This window comes from Quercus lobata, chromosome 8, assembly GCF_001633185.2.
Source record: "Quercus lobata isolate SW786 chromosome 8, ValleyOak3.0 Primary Assembly, whole genome shotgun sequence".
Classification (NCBI taxonomy): Eukaryota; Viridiplantae; Streptophyta; class Magnoliopsida; order Fagales; family Fagaceae; genus Quercus; species Quercus lobata.
In genome coordinates this window covers 63,540,085-63,560,971 of record NC_044911.1, presented here as the reverse complement: position 1 = coordinate 63,560,971, position 20,887 = coordinate 63,540,085, and the positions used below count along the sequence as shown (strand labels likewise).

The window sequence follows — 20,887 nt, the reverse complement described above, 5'->3', positions numbered from 1 at the left end:
AGACTAAAGTAATAGTAGTTATAGGTAACTCATTAAAAAAAAAATGGAAAAAAAAAAGTAGTTATAGGTAGGTAGACAGAAGAAAAAGACAGACATCCTCATTCTCAAAGGGATGTAGATCCGCGTTAATAGGCTCACGTATTCTCATGCACATTGAAAAGTAAAAAGTAAAAACATATAAAAACACAAGCAAATTAAAGAAAACAAAGATACTGGTTGGGGGTTGACTTTACAGGTTGGGTGATTGATGCCGAATCTTTTAGACTAACCTGCATTTTAATAGTCTTCACAGGCAAAGCCAGCCCGCCATTGTTTTGTGAATGTAATTCCTAGGTACTGCTGCATATAGAAACTGGAAACTGTCTTAATATTGTAGGTTAGGCAGGGACAAGAAGTTTTTTTCAATACTTCTAACTGCTAACGTACGTAATAAGTTGTGCTTGAATAATGCCAAATTTCTATTATTGATAACTTAGGGAAATTTACATTTAAATATCCAAAATTATACTTATAATTACTATTTGCAATCTAAACTTTCCAAATATATGTTTTGCACCATAAACTATAACCCTTGTTATACTTTGCACCTTGAAGTTAAGTTTGTTGTTAATTTGAATGAGAAAATATGGCACTACGTGAAAAGATTTAATTGCCTGTTCTTATCAATCATTTAAAAACAGAGGATAAATTACATTTTACCATTATAAATTATATTTATGATTACACTTTGCATCATAAACTTTAATTTGAATTTTCGTTTAAGTTAACAGAAAACTTAATGTCGGGTTGTGAAGTATAACAATTGTTATAGTTTAAGGTACAAAGCATACATTAGAAAAGTTTATGGTGCAAAGTATAATATGAGGTATAGTTTTAGGTAATAAAATGTAATTTCCCTTCACTCTTATTAGCAATCAATCCCATCATGTCGATTCAGCATTTGTGAAAAAAAGATTTTATGTTTTTAAACTTATTATTTACCATCATCGATTACATCATGCACTTAATTATCTATGATATTTTCTGGACTTATGTTCGATTTAGTTATCTTAAAAATATAAAAAAAGGGAATGAAACGAGTTAAAATTACACAATTATTCAATATTTTCTTTCTTCCTACTTATTGCATTGTGCTTTCTGGTTCTTGGTGCTACCAAATTAAAATGATGAAGTAAGTTACTCAGGCCAACCACTACAGAGATTTTGTAACACAATATTGTTGAACCCTACATCATGTTTATCTCTGTGTAACATTCTTTTGCTTGCTTTTTTCCCACGCTCAGTTGTACAACCAAGAACTTTTCAAAGGTGATAGCATTTCTTGAACGGCTGAGATTACTCCCAAGATGTCCGTGATAGGGGGGAGCTTTTGTAGTTAACCTAACTTTAGTGGTTATACATCATATATGAATTAAGGTTTTGCTATAAATTTAAAGCCATTTGACATACACGTACGTTTGGTGGAATATTGGGGTTCGTGTTTGGAAAAAAAATTTTTTTTACTTAAAAGTCTTGTGTCTAATGAAAACTCTCGTGTAGACTACGTGATTCATCATGCCATATTTACAACCATTTGACAAAGACAAGAAGAAGGGTTGATTGAAATAGACGTCAAATGGGGGAACTTAAAGTGGTTAGGAAATTTTGGATAGGGATTTTAATAGTACAATACTTTTATGGTGTAAGGGATCTTTTGATTCCTTAATTTCTCATGATTTTCTCTTTAGGGAAAAGATTAAGGATCTTGGGAATCATGGGAAGAAACAGGAACGACAGAGATCATGAGGGAGGGGAAGCTTGCCTTTTGAACCTCCCTCTCTTTTTTGATGACATTGAAAGAATAAATTAATTTAGATAGAATTAAGAATTAACTAATTAATTAATTTTAAAATGTACTACATATTTAAGATATATGGTGTAAGAAATAGATAAGTAAATCTCTAGCCATATTTATTTTCCAAGATCAAAAACTTTTTAAGGATCTTGGGAATCATGGAAAGAAACAGGGACAGAGGGAGAGGAAGCCTACCTTTTGAACCTCCCTCCTTTTTTGATGAAAGAATAAATTAATTTTTATAGAATTAACTAATCAATTTTTTTTTTTAAATGTACTATATTTATGTAAATAACTAATGCATCATTTTTTCTTCTTCTTATTACTCATATATTTTATTAAGTCAAAGCATATTTAAGTATATTTCCCTATAAATCGATAAGCATTATTTTGTGGTTATTCTAGATGAGAATTTAATTTGAAAAATATGTTTTTTTTCCTATAATTTTTTAAAAATTTGCAATGAATATAAATGGTCATAACGGTTATCTGTTAATAAATAAAAAATTCAAAGAGTGAAGTGTTATTTATATTAATAATGGGGAGTTCCTAACATTTCCCCAAATCTTAAGGGATCGAGGTTTTTCTAATTTACACAAAAAATGTGTACATTGTGACATGGAAGGAAATGTGTGGGTTTGTGTTTTAGAACTTGTTTAACATTGAAAGTTTACAAACTTTTTGATGGGTAGATAAAATAACAAAAACACCAAAATATAATAATTAAGAAAATATATGAATATGTGGCTCTAAAACAGGCACACGCACATGTTGGCCTAGTCATTGTCTTCAACATCTGCCGCTACTCCTAACGCTAAAATTTTACTTCTTCTTCCTCTTCTTCTTTTATTTCATTTGGGGTCAACAAAAACAATTAGGAACTTCTATATTAACCTACCTTGAAATTACCTATAAGACTTGCAGGCTCTGACACTTGAAGCAGAAATAAAATTAGCACTTTTTTAAAATTTACGATAGTATATATGTATTTTTAGGTGGTCCATGACATTTCAAATGACTGAAAGAAGTGATAGCATGCTTAGTATTTATACGGTCCCAATGCATTAACGTATTTTTCAGTGTTTTTTTAATCTCAAATTCATACTCATTAAAAAAAAAAAAAAATCTCAGATTCTCAGAATATAATATCATTTCTAATTCAACATGCTAAAAGCCTAAAAGTGGTCCATCCCAAACATAGTCTTCATTCTGTTGTAGACTTGTAGTAATTATTATAATATTAATAAAAAAGTATTACTTTAAATATGCTGATTACATGTTAGCTCGAGAGGCAGAAGTATGGTCCTCATCTCTATTCAAAAAAAAGAAAAAAAAAGAAGGATTAATTAGACACAATAAGATTCTTTCCATTTTGTTTGAATGAGAGTTCATTTTATTATTAAGATTTTATTTTCACGTTGTGTAGACTATCACATCATTTAAAATTTTTATATTATGTAGTACTTGATATATATTTTTTATTTATAATATTTAATCTAAACTATGTAATATATCTATTTTAAATCATTTTAAGGATTGTTGTATTGAATTATTTGTCCATTTGCATATTCTCTAAAAGTTAAATAAAAGAACAATTATGCCATAAAAAAAGAGGTTTTAACTTATTGTACATAAAATTCTCTAACAAAAAGGTTAAACTTAAAAGTTCAAGGGCATCACTTTTATACACAATTTTTATCACAACTCTTATATATACAATTTGATTAATGGAAAAAAAATTATGAATATATATAAAAATGACGTTTACTCTTGTCTTATATCATCATATTTTGGATAAACATGGTGACAAATGGTATGGTAACTAGTGGGTACTAATCACAAGCCAAATCCCTAAGCAAGAGTCTTTCTTTTCTTAAGTCTTTTCTTCTGGTTAGAAATTTGCATTGGGAACCTAAAATTATCTACTCATTTCATAATCATTGTGGACTTGTTTTTCCTGAACAAATTCCAAGGGCAGATCTGACACCATCTCTAATTTTCTTCAAACTGTCGAAAGAGATAGCTAGCCAGTTGTCAGAGACAGAGCTGTACCCTGAGAATAAACGAACAACCATATTTTATAGGCGAATATGAACTTTCAATCCTTATATTTTACACATTTTTATTTTGTTCTTTACATTTTGTTTTTACTATTTTTACTCTTTAAACCAATTAACGTTTGATATTTAGATCTTTTCTATCACCCAACTAAGAACATCTCCAGTAGATTTTCTAATTTTTTGTATTGTTTGGAAAATGAATAGTGATTTTTATATTTTAACTATCTATTTTTTCAAATACATTTTCCAATTGATTTTCTATCACATTTTCTATCTTATTTAAATATTATTTCTTCATTCATTCTTTATTCTCTCTTTTTTTATTATCATTTATTCTTCCTGTATTCATTCTCAATAATTATGTTTTTCAATGAAAAGTATTATATTCACAACATTTTTCGCAATACTTTCATAAGAATCACATCAAAATCTTATGTGGAAAGTTGTTACTAGTTCTAATTTGAATCCACTGTTGAAATTTATTTTTTACTCACCAATATTAGATAATAACAATCTATTACTTAAGATTTATTATGAAAATATTATGGTAATATTTCTTAATTGCCTTTTCTTATTTTTTATATTATTTTTCCTTCCTTAATTTCATCCATACGTTTTTTTTTTCTTGGTTTTTTCTCCACCACACATGTATCCCACTCCTATCTCTTTTTCTTTCTCCAGCTCTTTCTTTTTTGACTTTTTCTATTTCTTCTTGATTCTAGAACACTCTCTAGCATAATCTTTTGACTTCTATTTCTACTTCTATTTTTTTTCCTCTTTAGCTCACTTTACACACACACAGCCGACCATGATCTTTTAACTTCTCTTCTATGTTTGCATTTTTGTTTTGTATTTTCTTTCTTCTTCATCTCACTTCACTCACACACACAACCGGCAGAGAGAGTTGGCCTTCGTCTATCTTTTTTGTTTTCTTCCTTCTTTTCTTGTTTTGATTCACTTTGTTGTTACAATGGAGCTTAGATAGGCTTTCATGTTCTTGATCTGTTGTTTTTGTTTTGATTTTAGATTTGTTGTTCTAATTAAATTTGTATTTTTCCATGTTCTTGATCTGTTTTTTTTATTCTGATTTTAGATTGTGTTACTCTTTGAGAGAGAGATAGGTGAACAAAGAAGAGAGGAGGAAAGAGAAAGAATTTTTTTTTTATTCAGTCGGGTATTTTTTTAAGATAAAATAATGGTTTGGAGTTGCTACAGTATTCTCTAGATTAAGAGAACTACTGTAGCAACTTCAAAAAAAAATTTGGAAAAGCTTTGTGTTTAGACCGGTTGTTGGAGTGTGAATAGTAAACTTTTTTGGAGAAAAAATAGAGATAGAGCATCTATTGGAGATGTTCTAACCGCAAAAGCTGATGTGGCTAACGGTGAAATAAAAAAAATATATAATCACACACATTAATTAATTAAATTAAAAACAAATATTAAAACAAATTAAAAAATTAAAAAAAAAAACTCATTAGTTTTTGGGAAGAACTAGCTGTTAATAATCTTCATGTTCTTCTTCTTCTTCTTCTTCAGAACATGAACTTCATGTTCTTCACCAAATCAAGACAAACCCAACCGGCCAACATTCATAATCAATCTTAACACAAAAAATTCTAACACATTCAACATTGAAACCTCTAGTAAATCAAACCCATAAATCCAAGAAATAGACCCATAAACCCATAACCAAATACTCTTTCACGTTCATCCATACAAGGTTCATAAATCTAAGACTCACAACCTGTAAATACGAAACCAAACTCACCATCCTTGACCCAAATCCGCCATCAACAATGCCACCCCGCCGATCAAACCCATTTCCTAAAGCAGCAAACACCACCACCGTTGCTGGAAAAACCCAGCCCCATGGAAACCCATAAAAAATTGATCAAACCCACACCACTATTGTCGATCAAACCTAACCCTGAAAACCCAGAAAAACTTGATCAAACCCACACCACCATTGCCGATCAAACTTAGCCCCAAAAACCCAGAAAAACCCGACCAAACCCACACCACCATCGCCAATCTAGCCAAAAATACCCAGCCCCACAGAAACCCAGAACAACCAGATCAAACCCACACAATCATCGTCAATCAAGCTGGAAAAACCCAGCCCCACGAAAACCCAGAAAAACTCGATCAAACCCACTCCACCATTGCTGATCAAACCCGCACCACCATCATTGATCAAACAACAAAGAGGGAGAGAGAGTCGGGTTGAGAGAGAGAGAGAGAGAGAAAGTCAGAGATTAAGATTTAAGAGAGAGTGAGGGATCGAGAGTAGGGATGGCAATGGGGTGGGGCGAGGCGGGGCCGAAGGACAGAGTCTTCATCCCCGCCCTACATAATTTTGTCTTGCCCCATCCCCACCCTGTTTTGCATGACAGGGAAAAATTTCTCATCCCATCCTTGCCCCTTGGGGCTCCACGAAGCCCCGTCCCACCTCGTAAAACTCTACTTTTTGTTAATTTGCCCAATAACAAGTACAATTTTTTTAATGAAACCTATTTCATTAATAAAAATATACTTGAAATTAAAACTAAATTTATCCGATCAAATCAAATCAAATTTTAGAAAAAATTGAATAATATATCTAAGTGTTTAATAAGACAATCATAAAAAATAAAAATAGAAAAATTTTATAGTATAACATAACAAAATAAAGGCAGAGAACCACATTGGATAGAATAAAATAAGCTAATATTGATATATTTGTTTAAATAGTAGGGTTTTAGGGTATGAAAAATTTACAATTATAACTTTTAGCAACGCGGGGTAGGGCAGGGATGGGAAGGGGCAAGGCAGGGTGGGTCTAAAAAGTTTAAACCAATCCCCGTCCCGCCCCGTGATGCGGGTCTAAAATCTTGCTCTATCCTCGCCCCACCACCTTTGTGGGGTGGGGAAAACCTGCGCGGGGCAAAGCGGGGAGGGGCGGGGAAAAATTGCCATCCCTAATCGAGAGCTTGAACAAAGGAAGAAGAAAAAGAAAGATACAAACACAAACATGCATCCGTGAGAAAGAGAAAGAGAAATAGAGGATTTGGAATTGAAATGGAAGAAGAAAAGGAAAGATCAGAAATTTATACAAAGTAGGTTTTTTTAAATGGTGGAGAGAGTTATTTTAAATCTTCGATATTTTTTAAATTTCTTGTTAATCAAACATGTTTAGGAAAGAAGATAAAGAATATGAACAGTCATGTTCTTCCCAAAAACTAATGATTTTTTTTTTTAATGTTTGTTTTTAATTTAATTAATAAATGTGTGTGATTATATTATTTTTTTATTCCACTGTTAGTCACGTTAGCTTTTGCCGTTAGTTGGGTGACAGAAAGATTTCAGACATTAATTGTTTTAAGGACTAAAAGTGATAAAAACAAAATATAGGGATTAAAATGGAAAAAGTGCAAAATGTAGGGACTAAAAATGCATTTACATCTACTTTATATCATCATCTTTTAATTTCAAAATGCTAAGCTAAATCCACTCTATTATCTGCAATGGTAGGGCCTGTTTGTTCATGTTATGGTGAGATTGGATTGGGCTATAGAGCTAGTTAGTGTATGCTTGGATTGCACTGAAAATAGCAGATGTGCGCGTATGCGTATTTTTGTGTGGATCTTGTGCACTGTTTACGAGGCCCGTAAGTACGGATTTTAGTAAATTTTTCTTTAAAATTGGGTCTCATGGCACTATTTATACATTTAAAAATTATTTTTCTACCATATTTTTAATTCTCATCAATAAGTGGTATCCAGACGTTTAGACCTTAGTCAGTACTTAATTTACCAACTCACCATGACAGAGTGGAGTCAAACCCTAGAGAGATTTTTCTCTAGGATTTGTTGGGCGTCGGGGTAGGGCAAGAGTCTCTAAAAGTAAAGGACAAATCCGTGATTCTCGATAGAAAGGCAATGACATTTTTCTATTGAGTTTGTGAGTGAGTGAATGACAGGCCAGCATGTTAAATTTTGGATATGGGGCCAACCACTAGTGCCCAGTGGTGACTGATAATCCCTCCCTAACACACGTACTTTGGCCTAATATTCTCTCTCTCTCTGAGATGCATGGCTTTTGTCTTCTTTCAATCACATGTCACGACGAGTGACCAACAAGCCACTCTTTTCTAATGCCACAGGATTCCTGTTTTATGTGGGCGTGGAAAACGGTATGCCCATCTTTATCAATATGACCTGTGTGCTTTACAACGAGGTAATTTATATACAATAATATTCCTATGTGCTCCTCTCATCTATTATGTATGCATGATCTTCACACGTGTAGCTCCCACATATTTCTGCAAATTAATATGTGGGAGTTACATGTGTGAAAAATAGGACTTTTGTGTCAAAAATTGGAGTCCACTCACATGAAGTGCTACGCATATCTACAATTTTAGGCCATCAATTCATGCTTGATCAATGATTTCCAACCATAAAAGGTTAAAAAGACAAAAAAGAAAAACATTCATGCCAGGTTTGTGTTATTGACTTATATATATTTCTGCCTTCTCTCTCTCTCTCTATCTTTTAGGGCTGGAGGAAATTTCTAATAACTTTCCTGATGATCACAACTTAATTATAGGATAATGCATGATTAGAAATTGAAATTGTGCATTTTCCAATTTTTCTTTACCATTTAATACTGCTGTCTTTTTCTTTTGGGGAGGGGGGATATATATGTATGGGGAGGAAATGTTATTGTATTGATGTATGTAACACATACATATACATAAAGGCATCCACACATTACATCATGCATGTAAGTATAAACAATAAGTAGACAAAATATACATAAAGGCATCACATTACATCATGCATGTAAGTATAAAAAGTAAGTAGACAAATGGGCAGAGAGAGAGAGAGAGAGAGAGAGAAGTGTTTGCATCTCCAAGTTGAGTATACTTATATCTTTCTGCAAGAATTCAACTGTCTTATAATTATTCTAAGGAATTCATTTCCATTTGCTTTGGCCTGAGGTAAGAGAGATTAGGACATCAAGGGCTCATTCCTTAAAACACACAAATGACCATGAATTCTTCTTATTGTTAGTCAATCCATATTTTATACTTCATCAGAAGCATCAACAGACTAAAGAGATGAAGTTAGGTGATGATGAAAATACTCAAGTTTCCAAAACAAGCAGCCCTTCTAACAAGAGTGATGATGATGATGATGATGAAGATGAGGGTGATGAGGAAGTTGATGAAACTGGCAAGCCCAAGAACGCTGGAAGCTCAAGTAACATCACAGTTGAAGACAGTAGTGAAAAGAAGTCAGCTTCTGGATCCGTACGACAATATGTTCGTTCTAAGATGCCACGGCTTCGCTGGACCCCTGAGCTCCATCTTTGCTTTGTTCACGCAGTTGAAAGACTTGGAGGCCAAGAGAGTAAGCACTCAGATCTTTGTCTCTCTCTAACTCTCTGTAAATTAACCTATGGCCTAATGATTACTTAAAGATAATGTGAATTTTCATTGGTGCAGGAGCAACACCCAAGTTGGTACTTCAGCTAATGAATATCAAGGGTCTTAGCATTGCTCATGTGAAAAGCCATCTTCAGGTACTCGATTTGATCTACAAAATATTGATAATAAATTTGCTTAATTACTTCATAAAATTTTTGAAAATTAATTCAATGATTAACGATAATCTCAATTTTGTATTTGGATTTTATTTATTTATTAGATGTATAGGAGCAAGAAGATGGACGACCACAATCGAGGTAAGTTTTATTACAGTCATCTTCAAAAGCTACAAAATATAGGGTTTTTTTTTTTTTTTTGGTTTTGGTGTGTTTCCTCTCTCTGAGTTCCTGGGTTATGGCAGTTCCAAACCAAGGGATTTTCATGGAAAACGGAGATCACAATATCTACAATCTTAGCCAACTTCCCATGCTACAAAATTTCAATCAAAGGCCTTCTGGCTTAAGGTACTACACTAATGTTAGAGAGATTACAAATTTTACTACATCAATTTCCTATACCTTCCATGGACTAATTTAGTTTCCCCCCTAAATTGACGTAATATATAATAATTATTGCATCATAACGAGCTGTGTCTTTCATTCTAGATATGGTGATATCGATGCTTCTTGGAGAGGTCATGACAGCAAGATTTATAGCCCTTTCATGGGTAGGGCTGCACTTGATCGGACTAGAAATGGACTATATGGTTCAATCACTGAGAAAATATTTGCAAGCAACAATAGTAGTACTTCAGCAAATTTCAATCTACATAAGCGTGATTCATCTTTCAATGGACAAGCTACGTGGTCAACAAGGCATCAAAATTTGAATGAGCTCAAGTGGTTTCAGGGATCAAAGCAAATCCCACTTAAACAAAGCTCAATGGAAACCAACCTCATAACTCAACTCCAAGAGAGAGGAACAGATGATCAAGGAATTTATTTGAACAATTCTGGTTCTCCCTGGAGAAAAATTCAAGAAGCGCAAAACACAATGAAAAGGAAAGCTTTGGATAACACAGATCATGGGGGTCTAGATTTGAATTTGTCTCTTAAAGCAGCACCAAACAATAATGAGTTTGAAAAGGGTTTGGGTGGTGATGATAAGGTTGTTAGTAGTTTGTCTCTTTCATTGTCTTCATCTTCACCCTCAAAATTTGGCAGGTTGAAGGAAGGCAATAGTCATTCGAGGCATTCGGGGACGACGAGTACTCTGGATCTGACTTTATGAATGAGACAATTCTAAGTAAGATCTTGAAGTACTTGTCTTAGAGCAAATGTATTAAGCCATTATATCATGTATCAGCATATAAGGTAATGGTCACAACACTCTTTCTTCTTTTGTTGTTTTCATTGTCTTGTATACAAGATATATGGCTAACTAGTAAGCTTCAGTTGGTGTGGAGGAATAGATGAATACTTTTAGCATTACAAAATATGCACATTGGGTTAATGATTTTGTTTGAGCGCAAAAGACAGCTCCTAGATGCTGGAAGTCTTTGCTTGAATATTAGCAATTCCTCCATCACACCAAGCGAGAAAAAAATGAAAAAAAGAATGAAGCTAATAATGCTTGATTTAAAATCAAATTCTTGAAGTCCTCAATTGACATGCTAAAAGATTATGTTATCATGTTTTCTCTAAAACTATATATTTAAGTGGACACGACAAAAATATTTTGAATTATATTCTTGTTAAGTGTGGGATGAAATTGTTTTTAGACTGTAGTCGGTTTGTGTTCTTGATCAAGCGAAAACAAAGGAGTCAATTGCTGCTTTCAATACTTTGGAGCCCCTTACTCTTCTTGAAGATTCTTTAATAAGATTTAATAAAAACTTTTATTGAAACTCTCATTGCCTGTAACCATTTTAGAGATAACTGAATATTATAACCACTATCAATTTACAAGAAGCATTATTATTTTATGCAAAACTATTAATCGCATAAATTCAATTTGCACCAACTTGTTTGTTTCACATAAGTTTTTTGCAACTCCTTCAGGCACAGATATGTTTAATAAGTCATTCTATATATTAATATTGTGTGTGTGTGTCTCTCTCTCTATATATATATTGCTAAGTAATAAGTCATTCTGTAGTCTTTTGCATATTCTGGTAAAATTTTTTCAAAGATTACTGATTTTGCAAGTTTTATAATCCCAAGCTCTTGATGTTAGTATATTAAACCATATTGCTACCTTTTTTTTAATAGATACAATGGGATTTGAAGGTAGCTAGGTTCCAAATTACGGGATGTGTATACCAAAGTTAGTTAAAAAACAAGTACAAATTTATAAATGATTTAGAAAGAAAAATCTCATGATACACAGAAAGACATCGATCCACTAAAGGCTAATGCAATTGCCAAATAATACCAGCCTGTAGTATATCAGTACATGAATGGTTTGCCAAATCCAATATTTCTGCTAAAATAAACAGGTTTTTAAGGGTTCTTTATAGCCTTTTCCAATCATTCATGCATGTTTCATTATTCTACATACGTACATGCATGATGGGTTTTATATAAGCAACATATGCATTTGTGTTCTTTTCCCATAAAAACACTGAAAAAGAACATATAGAGTTGATTTCTTTTGAGAGAGAGAGAGAGAGAGAGAGAGAGAGAGAGAGAGAGAGAGAGATTGCATATTAGTTTGTTGAAGTTGGTTTTTGGTTACATTACTTGAATAAAGTTTTATACCATGTGCAATGTGAATGAATGCTATTTTTCATATAACCTTCATGATATCTTCTTAGCTTATATTATGGGTCAATATGATTGCAGTAATCTCAGTGAAATGTCAAACCAAAAGAGATTCATTGTTCCTCCCCCCTAAATCATTAAGTTGGGTTTGGAAGACAAAGACCATCTATCAAAACCTTGATAAATGTCCATTTGATCAGATTATTTACTACTAGCTTATTTGTTTATAATGGTGAGAGATAAAGCGATTTTAAGTAAGTTAACTTTAAAGAAATACAATGGGTCCGTTTGGATTGAATTTATTGTTGCTGAAACTGAAAACTAAAAACACTATAGCAAAATTATTTTTAAATGTATGAATAGTATCGTGGGACCCATTTTTAATATTTTTTAATCCGTAAACAATGCCAAACAGTATATGAACAGAGTGTGTGAACAGTATTCTTGTCCCCCTAAAGCAAAAATGGTGCAGGGAAAGAAAAAAAACAAAAAACAAAAAACGCAAAACGTGAACGCAGGTTTTAGCTGAAACCAAACGGGCACAATATAATATTTTGCTTAATATCATATTTTTATCTCACCTTTAAACAAAAGTTAGCAGCGATATAAGCGTGGCTAAACTCACATGAAACCCTAACACCTTCATAAATTACTAAGTTACTAGTTAGTTGTACAATACTAATTAATTTTCATTAATTAGCTAGAATGTCTTTAGAAAATAGGAGTTGTTTTCTCATGGGTGGCGTGCTTCAAGGTGTAGAGCTCTTTAGTGTTTGCCTGTTTGGATCATTTGACAAATTACAATAATAAAGTGTTTTTAAGGTGTTACATACGTTTGAAAATTAAATTGATAAAGAAACTTTTTAGATGTAAGAAATGATAAAAGAGGAAATACTAAAAGTATTCATATTTGAATCTAATGAATTCAATTAATGACTAATGTTTATTTTGTATTTCTTAACATTATTAATAGGCTCTCTCTCTCACACAAAATAGGTGAGTATTGGGTGTTATTTTAAAAGTAAGCATGTGAATTTCTATAATTCATTACAAAACTTGAAATTCCTAGATTTAATTTAAAGTTATTTTTCGGTTTAATTTAGAAGGAAGAAGAGCTTTTCAGCTTCAAGCTTCGGTAATAAACTTTGAGAAGATTGGCCTTTATCAGCTGATAATGTATACAAACGTTTTTCTTTTCAAAATTTTCAGTAAAGAATGACAAGGAATATTAGTTCGGGTTTCCTTCATGTATATATATATATATATATAACAAGGCTGTGATGTATTGTACCTACTAATTGTTTTTCTTCAAAGGATCCAGTTAATTTATTTTTACTTAATGCAAATATTCAAGTTCCAAGCATGCACCATACATATAACCCACATTTTTTCACTGAAATTGGATAAATAAGGACCGGCCTCCATCTATACCCAGCCAATATTGAACAATTCACATGAATACGAAAAGAATAAGATCAAAATAATATCTGCTAACTTCAATCCTCAATCATACTAAGAACCTATATAGTCATACCATATGTATGATACTTTATTTGGTCTAATCAACAAGATGAGGAAGCACATTCTGACTATATAAATTGGCGATAACCCGGTATGCTGCTTGTGTAGGATGCACTGCATCCCAGAATACATATTTAGATGCGTCTGTGCATTTCAGGTCAATCGCATTGCATAGAGGACCCATCTCCACAAGTCCAGTCCCACAGCATGCTTGAAGTGTTTGCTCAAAACCTACCACACAAAGCCAAATTAAGATCCTTTATGTCACTCAAACTTTAAGACAATTAATAATGTTTAATGCATAGTGCTAAAATAGTAAAATGAAAAGAACCAAATGTTTGTTTGGCTAAAAACCTATCGAATACAAACTTTTGTCCCACCTTTTATATTTCACTTTACATTCTACGAATTACATACATAAAAAATGAAACAGAAGGTTTATAATTAAAATTGATTCTACTACTCTTAGAAGTATTGACACTTCATTACTAATGCTACTATTCTAGGAAGTATGAATACTTCATTTATAGTGCCGTGTTGTATTCATATTAATTTGCTTGTCACTGTGTTGTAATCTACCTATGCTTGTGTTCATGTCCATGTCAATGCTTCTAAGCTACTACTACACAATGTTCTGAGTATACCCCTACCCATATTCATGTCCATATCCGTGCTTCCTAGCTACTACTACACAAAGTTTTGAGTGAAATAATACTATTGCTACTAATAGTAATAATAAGTTTCTTAAGGCTGCAGAGATATATATATATATATATATATAGCTTACCATATTTATGTGGATTCATGATCATGTCCATCATGGGATTGTAAATATCAACATAAAGGACCTTGGCACGATGGTGTTGAGCTTGCAACCTTGAGGTTAGGGTTTGAAGCTTGTTATTGTAGGCCTGAGAGTGAAAGTTTTGCTGATTGACACAAACACGTTGGAGCATGTGAAAGCTTGGTATGATGCTGCCTAATGTCACTTGCATTGGCAAACACCCAATTGGTGGGAGACCCGCCACCACAATCCTCCGTGCTCCTGCTCCATAAAGGCTCTGCTACCACAATAATATGCATGAACATGGTTGCTTCACTTGTTATCATAATTAGTCAAATATGCAAATTCTACATTCAAAACAAAAATACAAAATTTAAAAATAAACATTCTCTCTAAACATTCTCTCTAATTAAAAATATAAAAGAAATAATTTCATATAAATAATCGTTCTTTTAGCAATTTTCATTCAAAGCCATGTTTCTGTGTAGTCAATTTATATTTTTTTTAATTTTCATTTTTTATGTCAAAGCATACAATAACCATATGCTTGTTATATTATTATACTAATTAAGTGTGGGGTCAACCTTATGTAAATGGGGGTGTTCTATATATGGGTAAAGCTTGTATCAATGCCTTTTTTGCATTGAAGTATTGAATACTATACTACTAAGATAAGTAGCATATGTCCGCATTAAAAAAAAAAAAAACCCTTATCTTCTATACATATCCCAGTGATACAAAATACCACAAAACTACAAAATGGGATGGAAGCATGCAAGTTGATGTAACAAAAGAAACTGTTAAGTAAAATCATCCATTGAGGACCTTCAACCTGTCCTATTGGCAGACCAATTCAGTATGTGAGGCCATAAAATGTCATTTATTTGAACAAGAATCAATGAAAACCCTAGGACTCGTTTGTTTGATTATTATTAAAAGTCAATGGTTTCATTTAAATTCTTTATGAGTTAAAATAAACTTAATAAACAAATGTAGTCGATCTCAATCTTCCAATATAATATATATCTTGATTATTAGTAAATATCCTAAATTTATATTCAGTAATAAATTGTTCGATAACATATATTTATTTTGCGTAATTATTGAGTTAAAAATAATCAAAGCCAAGTCACCATAAAATTTGACATACCTTAATAACAGATTCAAGTTTTTGGAGCAGAAGATTCTGATAATTATCAATTGTATATTCCAGTGCCCGTACTGGTATATCATAAAAGTTGAACATCATATCATTACTTCCAACACTGATCAAAAACAGTGCGTTTTTAACAATCTTTCTAGCCTTTTCTGCCCCAACTTTTTTTTCTATCCTTTGTAAAGCTTCTTCAAAGTATTTCAACTGTGTCTGCATATCCAAAGCGTGTGACAAAGCCACAGTCTCTGGGTCCAAACCTGTACCCGCTGACCCAAAACTAACACCAGTAAGCAAATCATTATCTGTCAAACTAGGGTCCAGGTAAGCCGGTAAGAGTTGCTTGAGGCCCAAGGAAGCAACTATATAATCTGTTGCTAATTTTCCATTAGAAAACCTTCCAGACGAAACATGGTCTGGCAAGTCTTGGCCATAGGGCTGGTGGTCACCACGGAAGATCGTTGTTATGTGGTTGTTGTTGCCTGAATCAATGGTTGAGTCACCGAAGGCGAAGACAGCAGTAATATTTGGAGTTGCTGTGGTAGGAATAATTGGCAGAGAAACTAAGAAAGAAATCAAGAAGATTGTGAAGAAGATGGCTTTCCTAGAATTCATAGTGTTTTTTTTTTTTTTTGGTTAACAGGAAAAAAAAAAATTAGATTGATTTTTAGAAGAACAAAAGAGAATTTATAATAGGATTTTGGATTTTTAGAGTTTGGTATAAAATAGAATTGTATGCTTTTTATGATTCCATCTAAAGTGGTTGAGTTAGATATGTATATATATCACATTAATTATCACCTTAATAAAAGACGCGAAACGCAATTAAATTCTTGGTTAATCAAAATTCCTAGTGGTTTCAGATTCAGAATCCTTGATGCTCCAAATCAATAGATTTATATTTATAGGGTTTTAGATTAGGATGATACATGCTAAGAGTCGGTGCTTCATCAATAACTATTACTCTTAGACTCTTAGTTATATTCCGAGACGCAGTAGGATATACAATTTGGATGTGACGCGTCTACGTGTTGTTGAGCAAGAGCACCTCATGTCCTCATGGTAAAGCCAAAAGGCGACTTTAATGTGTGTGTGTGTGTGTTTGTATGTGCATTCATCCACAGTTCACTCTTCAATAATCCATGAGAACCAATGACATTGACATAGTTTGACACACATACGGAACCCTGAAAGTTACTCAGTCCGAGTTAACTTCTCATGCCTGGAAGTTATAGCCAGAGCCCTGATGCATTGTCAATTGAGGGCACAAGAACTTGAAATATAAAGTACCCCTCATATATATCCAAGAAATACAAGAGAAGAAAGCAATCTATACATTTTGAGCAAATTACAACTTACTTACCTTGTTTTGGTGGATTGAAATTTGATACTTTACCCACCTGGAGTTAGATCAGTTAGATTTTTGTATCCCACCTCAGTTAAAAGTTAAATATGTAATTTTACTTCACTTTTATGCCTCTCTCCTCCAAAAACACAAAAACATAAAAATACAAAATCAAATAAGATAAAAAACAATCTAGCGGAACACTTATATCATGGGATTTCAAATCACAAGTAGGCAATTTAAATTTCGGTCAAACTTCAAATGGATAAAGTGTCAAATTTTAAACTACAGGTAGATAACTTAAATTTTAACCAAACCACGGGTGGATAAGTTGTAATTTGTCCATACTTTTTTTTTTTTTCCCCCAAAAATTGATGTGTATGTTATGATTGATATGTAATAAAAGCAAGCTAGAAATTTTAATTTGGGAAGTAAGCTTATATGATATTAATACAACAATCAAGAAAATACTAAACACACACACATACTCTAATAATATTCTACTATAATAATTTTCTTACATATATCATAATAATTTTTTTTTAAACAATTTATCATCTTTTATAAATTTTAATGAGCATAGAAAAATATATATCTAAGTTTCTATAGACATGTACAAAAAAAAAATCACAGTTATTTCATTGTTCATTTTAAAAATCTTTCTTATTTTATTAAATATTATCATTTGTAATATTAAAACTCCCATGTTTAACTACTATTTAGGCATTGTAATGAATTTGACATCTTGAATATGAATCAAGCAATACATTTAAGAACTTAAAAACAAAAATAACAAAAGCTTTAGTTCCAAAGAAAAAATATACCTACTATTCCACATGTTATACAACTATAAATCTAACTTATTGTTCATAACTCAAAGCAAATAAAAGAAAATTATGGTAGATCCAATCAAGTCCTCAATTATTTAAAGTTAAAGAGAGTAAAACATATCTAGAGCTTGAACCCCACTTACACCAAAATCTAATTGGTGTTTTTGACTTAAAAATAAAAAGTAATCATTATGGAGCGAGCACCATAAGTTGAAATTGTATCCCATACACACGCGTGTGCATGCTCTCTCTCTCTCACACACACATATATCATATATATATATATATATATATATATTGTGGGGCCCAAACGATTTACGGGCCGGGCCCATCTACCTGGGGAAAATCCGAAGGCCCAAGCCGAGGAGGGCTATGGCCCAAACTCGACCAAATAGCCTATGGACATCGCCGAGGACGGCTCAGTCCTCGGCAGACCCAAAGTTCCCCCCCTGAAAGGAGGGCAGAAACGGTATAGGACCGAAACCAGGACAAAAGATCTAAAATATCCAGGGAAAGCTGCTGTTATTGCCATTTAATGCTCTGAACCTGACAGAGCCGCATTCTTTGGCTTTTACAACCATCCCCAACGACTTTGGGGGATAGGCTGATGGGACAAGTATCAATTTTGGAAAGATTGACCCTATACGTGGACGAAGGACAATGAACGCAGGCGAATATAAAAGGAAAAAGAAGTAACCTAAAAGGGGGTTGGGAAAAATGGCCAGAAACCAGAGCCTCCCAGCCCACCTCCAGGAGAAAGACTCCAGGGGTGTAGGAAAGCTTAAGTTCATACGAACACCGCGAAAAACCCACCGCCTATCGAACAAGGCCTAGCCTTTCAAACCCACGCTCTACAAATGATATTGTTAGGGGCCTTTTCACGTGCGAACCCGACACTGTTACGGTCCGTCACGAATCGCGTCCTTACATATATATATATATATATATACACATATAATGTTAAAAGGAGTTTAAAAAACTTGTTTTTATTAAAAACTCTCTACTTAGACTTAGACTTAAACAAGAAGAACTAACTCACTAGAAAAGTTAGGAACGAGCTAAAAAGGAAGATACACTATTCTATCATTATTTAAATAAATATAAAAGAGAGAGTCTGTTTTTGTTGCAAACATTTTTTTTTTTTATTGACCCATTTTGGACAACTTTTTTTTTGTGAACTATTGGGTTAATCAATTGTTTTTTTTTAGGGGGATCAACTCTTATTTTTGAGATATAATATTTATAAAATATATAGATTCTATTTTTAAAATAAAATAAAATTGGGGGTTGCCCCCAAAGCCCATTCTCCCCTGCTAAAAATGATTTGTTTATATAAAAGTGATACTCCATCTATCAAAATTGAATTCTTCAAGAAGTTCTAAATTTTTTTGTGCTTAGCATTATTTTCTTAACATTCATAACGAACCAATACAATATTATATTATCATTACTATACCTTGCATTGAAAAGTTACAATAAGTATAAAATACTGTATATTTCAAAAAAAAATTATTATTGAAATTGAAATGCAACGTGCACAAAGTATACCCTTTTTTTTTTTTTCCAATTATGTATCTAACTGTCTACAGTTATTATTGGATTGGCACACTGAGTTTTGGGTTGGCAATCTGAATGAAGAAGAATTTAATCTGGCAAGTGGTCAAGCCCAGCTCAGACTTTCTAAAATCTAAAAAAAACCACATGTTTCCTCAAGGCCCTAAAATAAAAAAGCCCAAACCACATTCACCCAACAACAAGCCATACAACAAAAAAAATTAATCAGACCAAAAACAAAGCCAATAAGAGCATCAGCAGTGGGCCTGCCAAATGCCAAATATAAGGTATATTTTGGCATTTAGGCCCAAAACATACTCAGCAATTGAAAGGCCAAAACTGGGTAAGGCCAAATTTTTTTGGCATAGTGCTACAGTACCATTTTAAATGTGCGATGGTATTGTAGCACTATGCCAAAACAAAATAGTATATTTTAATCCTTTTATTTTTTTTTCTCTCCTCTATGTCAGAATTTCTTTCTTAGCATCTCTCAATATTTCGTCTCCCTCTCTCTCTCTGACTTCTCTTGTCGTCTTTCTCTTTGTGCCAGTGCTTGAGGTGGAAGACCTTAGAGTTGTCGGTGGCGGCAGAGGGGATGAGTCTGGTGTTAAGGAGCTTGAGGATTTCGTTGCAAATGTTGGAGAGCTCTGACTCAATTAGGGTCAAAAAGCGTCGCCAAAGTGGGTTACGGTTTGGGTTTTGTGTGTGTGTGTGTGTTGTTGTTATTTTATTTTATTTTGTTTTTGTTTTTGTTTTCCTATTGTGACTGATGGCTAAAGGAAGAAGTGGGTATGGGTTTGATATGAATGGTGGCTAAATTTTATCTATGCTCTTTCTTTCTTTCTTTGTGAGTATGGCTGAATTGGCAGTGAAGAGAAAAAAAAGAATCAAGGCTTTTTTCAAGTTGCAGGCGTGTATTGGTGGGTGGTTATATTGGGTTTGGGTTGGTAGTGGGTGGATGAGAGAGGGAAAAACAGAGAGACAGATAACAAAGATAAAGAGAGAAGAGAGAGAGATTTTTTATATTATTTTATTATGTAATTTATATTATTTTAATATGTAGTATGAAAAAATAAAATATAGGTTGTTGGATGTATTGTAAAATGATATGGTATAATTGATAAAGTAGCTTTTTAGGATGATAAAATAAGATAGGATAACATTTTCGATCGTGGATGCTCTAAGCAAACGCCATGAAATTGGATTGGGATTTGGGAAACCAAAAAAACCAACCAATCCCACAAAGATGATTAGATCAATAGGACACAACACACCCCATATTCTTGTGCTAGAGCCTAGAATTCTATCCTTGTTTTTAACATATTGTTGGGTCTTTTTTAGTTATTTATTTATTATTATTTATTACTTTCCTTTTTTTTTTTTAAAGAAAATTTTATTGTTATTTTATTACTTCCCTTTGTTGTTGGACAGTGGAGATAGGATGCAACAGCAGCAACATATCATAATTAATTGGCTAAGGTAAAGCTGTACCATACAAAAATTTGAGGGTGACAAAAGAGAACTTTTACTTTATTATCCACTGTGAATTAGATCAATATTAAAATATTTAATATGGATGCTAATTGAACAGGTGTGATGGTGTGATTGAGTTAGACAATCAAAAAAAAAAAATC

General features: G+C 32.8%; 2 protein-coding genes across 2 annotated transcripts; one reads left to right on the top strand and one right to left on the bottom strand.

The window, feature by feature from the left end:
• The first annotated feature begins 8,451 nt into the window (after window positions 1–8,451).
• LOC115955157 (two-component response regulator ARR18) lies at window positions 8,452–10,794 on the top strand. Its single transcript, XM_031073210.1, has 5 exons — window positions 8,452–9,287; window positions 9,383–9,459; window positions 9,585–9,621; window positions 9,726–9,828; window positions 9,970–10,794. The coding sequence occupies exons 1-5, from the start codon at window positions 8,996–8,998 to the stop codon at window positions 10,592–10,594; spliced, it is 1,134 nt and encodes a 377-aa protein (XP_030929070.1). The 5' UTR covers window positions 8,452–8,995; the 3' UTR covers window positions 10,595–10,794.
• Window positions 10,795–13,486: 2,692 nt separating this feature from the next.
• Window positions 13,487–16,139, bottom strand: LOC115957222 (GDSL esterase/lipase At2g40250). Its single transcript, XM_031075422.1, has 3 exons — window positions 15,522–16,139; window positions 14,375–14,648; window positions 13,487–13,818 (listed from the first exon to the last, which is right to left on the bottom strand). The coding sequence occupies exons 1-3, from the start codon at window positions 16,137–16,139 to the stop codon at window positions 13,625–13,627; spliced, it is 1,086 nt and encodes a 361-aa protein (XP_030931282.1). The 3' UTR covers window positions 13,487–13,624.
• Window positions 16,140–20,887: the final 4,748 nt, after the last annotated feature.

Excerpts from the sequence above, each read along its gene's own strand:
- LOC115955157 (XM_031073210.1), top strand. The coding sequence starts at position 8,996 with ATGAAGTTAGGTGATGATGAAAATACTCAAGTTTCCAAAACAAGCAGC. Across the intron at positions 9,288-9,382 it reads AAGACTTGGAGGCCAAGAGA|GAGCAACACCCAAGTTGGTA; the intron begins GTAAGCACTCAG and ends TCATTGGTGCAG. Across the intron at positions 9,829-9,969 it reads CAAAGGCCTTCTGGCTTAAG|ATATGGTGATATCGATGCTT; the intron begins GTACTACACTAA and ends CTTTCATTCTAG.
- LOC115957222 (XM_031075422.1), bottom strand. The coding sequence starts at position 16,139 with ATGAATTCTAGGAAAGCCATCTTCTTCACAATCTTCTTGATTTCTTTC. Across the intron at positions 14,649-15,521 it reads AACTTGAATCTGTTATTAAG|AGCCTTTATGGAGCAGGAGC; the intron begins GTATGTCAAATT and ends TTGTGGTAGCAG. Across the intron at positions 13,819-14,374 it reads CATGAATCCACATAAATATG|GTTTTGAGCAAACACTTCAA; the intron begins GTAAGCTATATA and ends TTTGTGTGGTAG.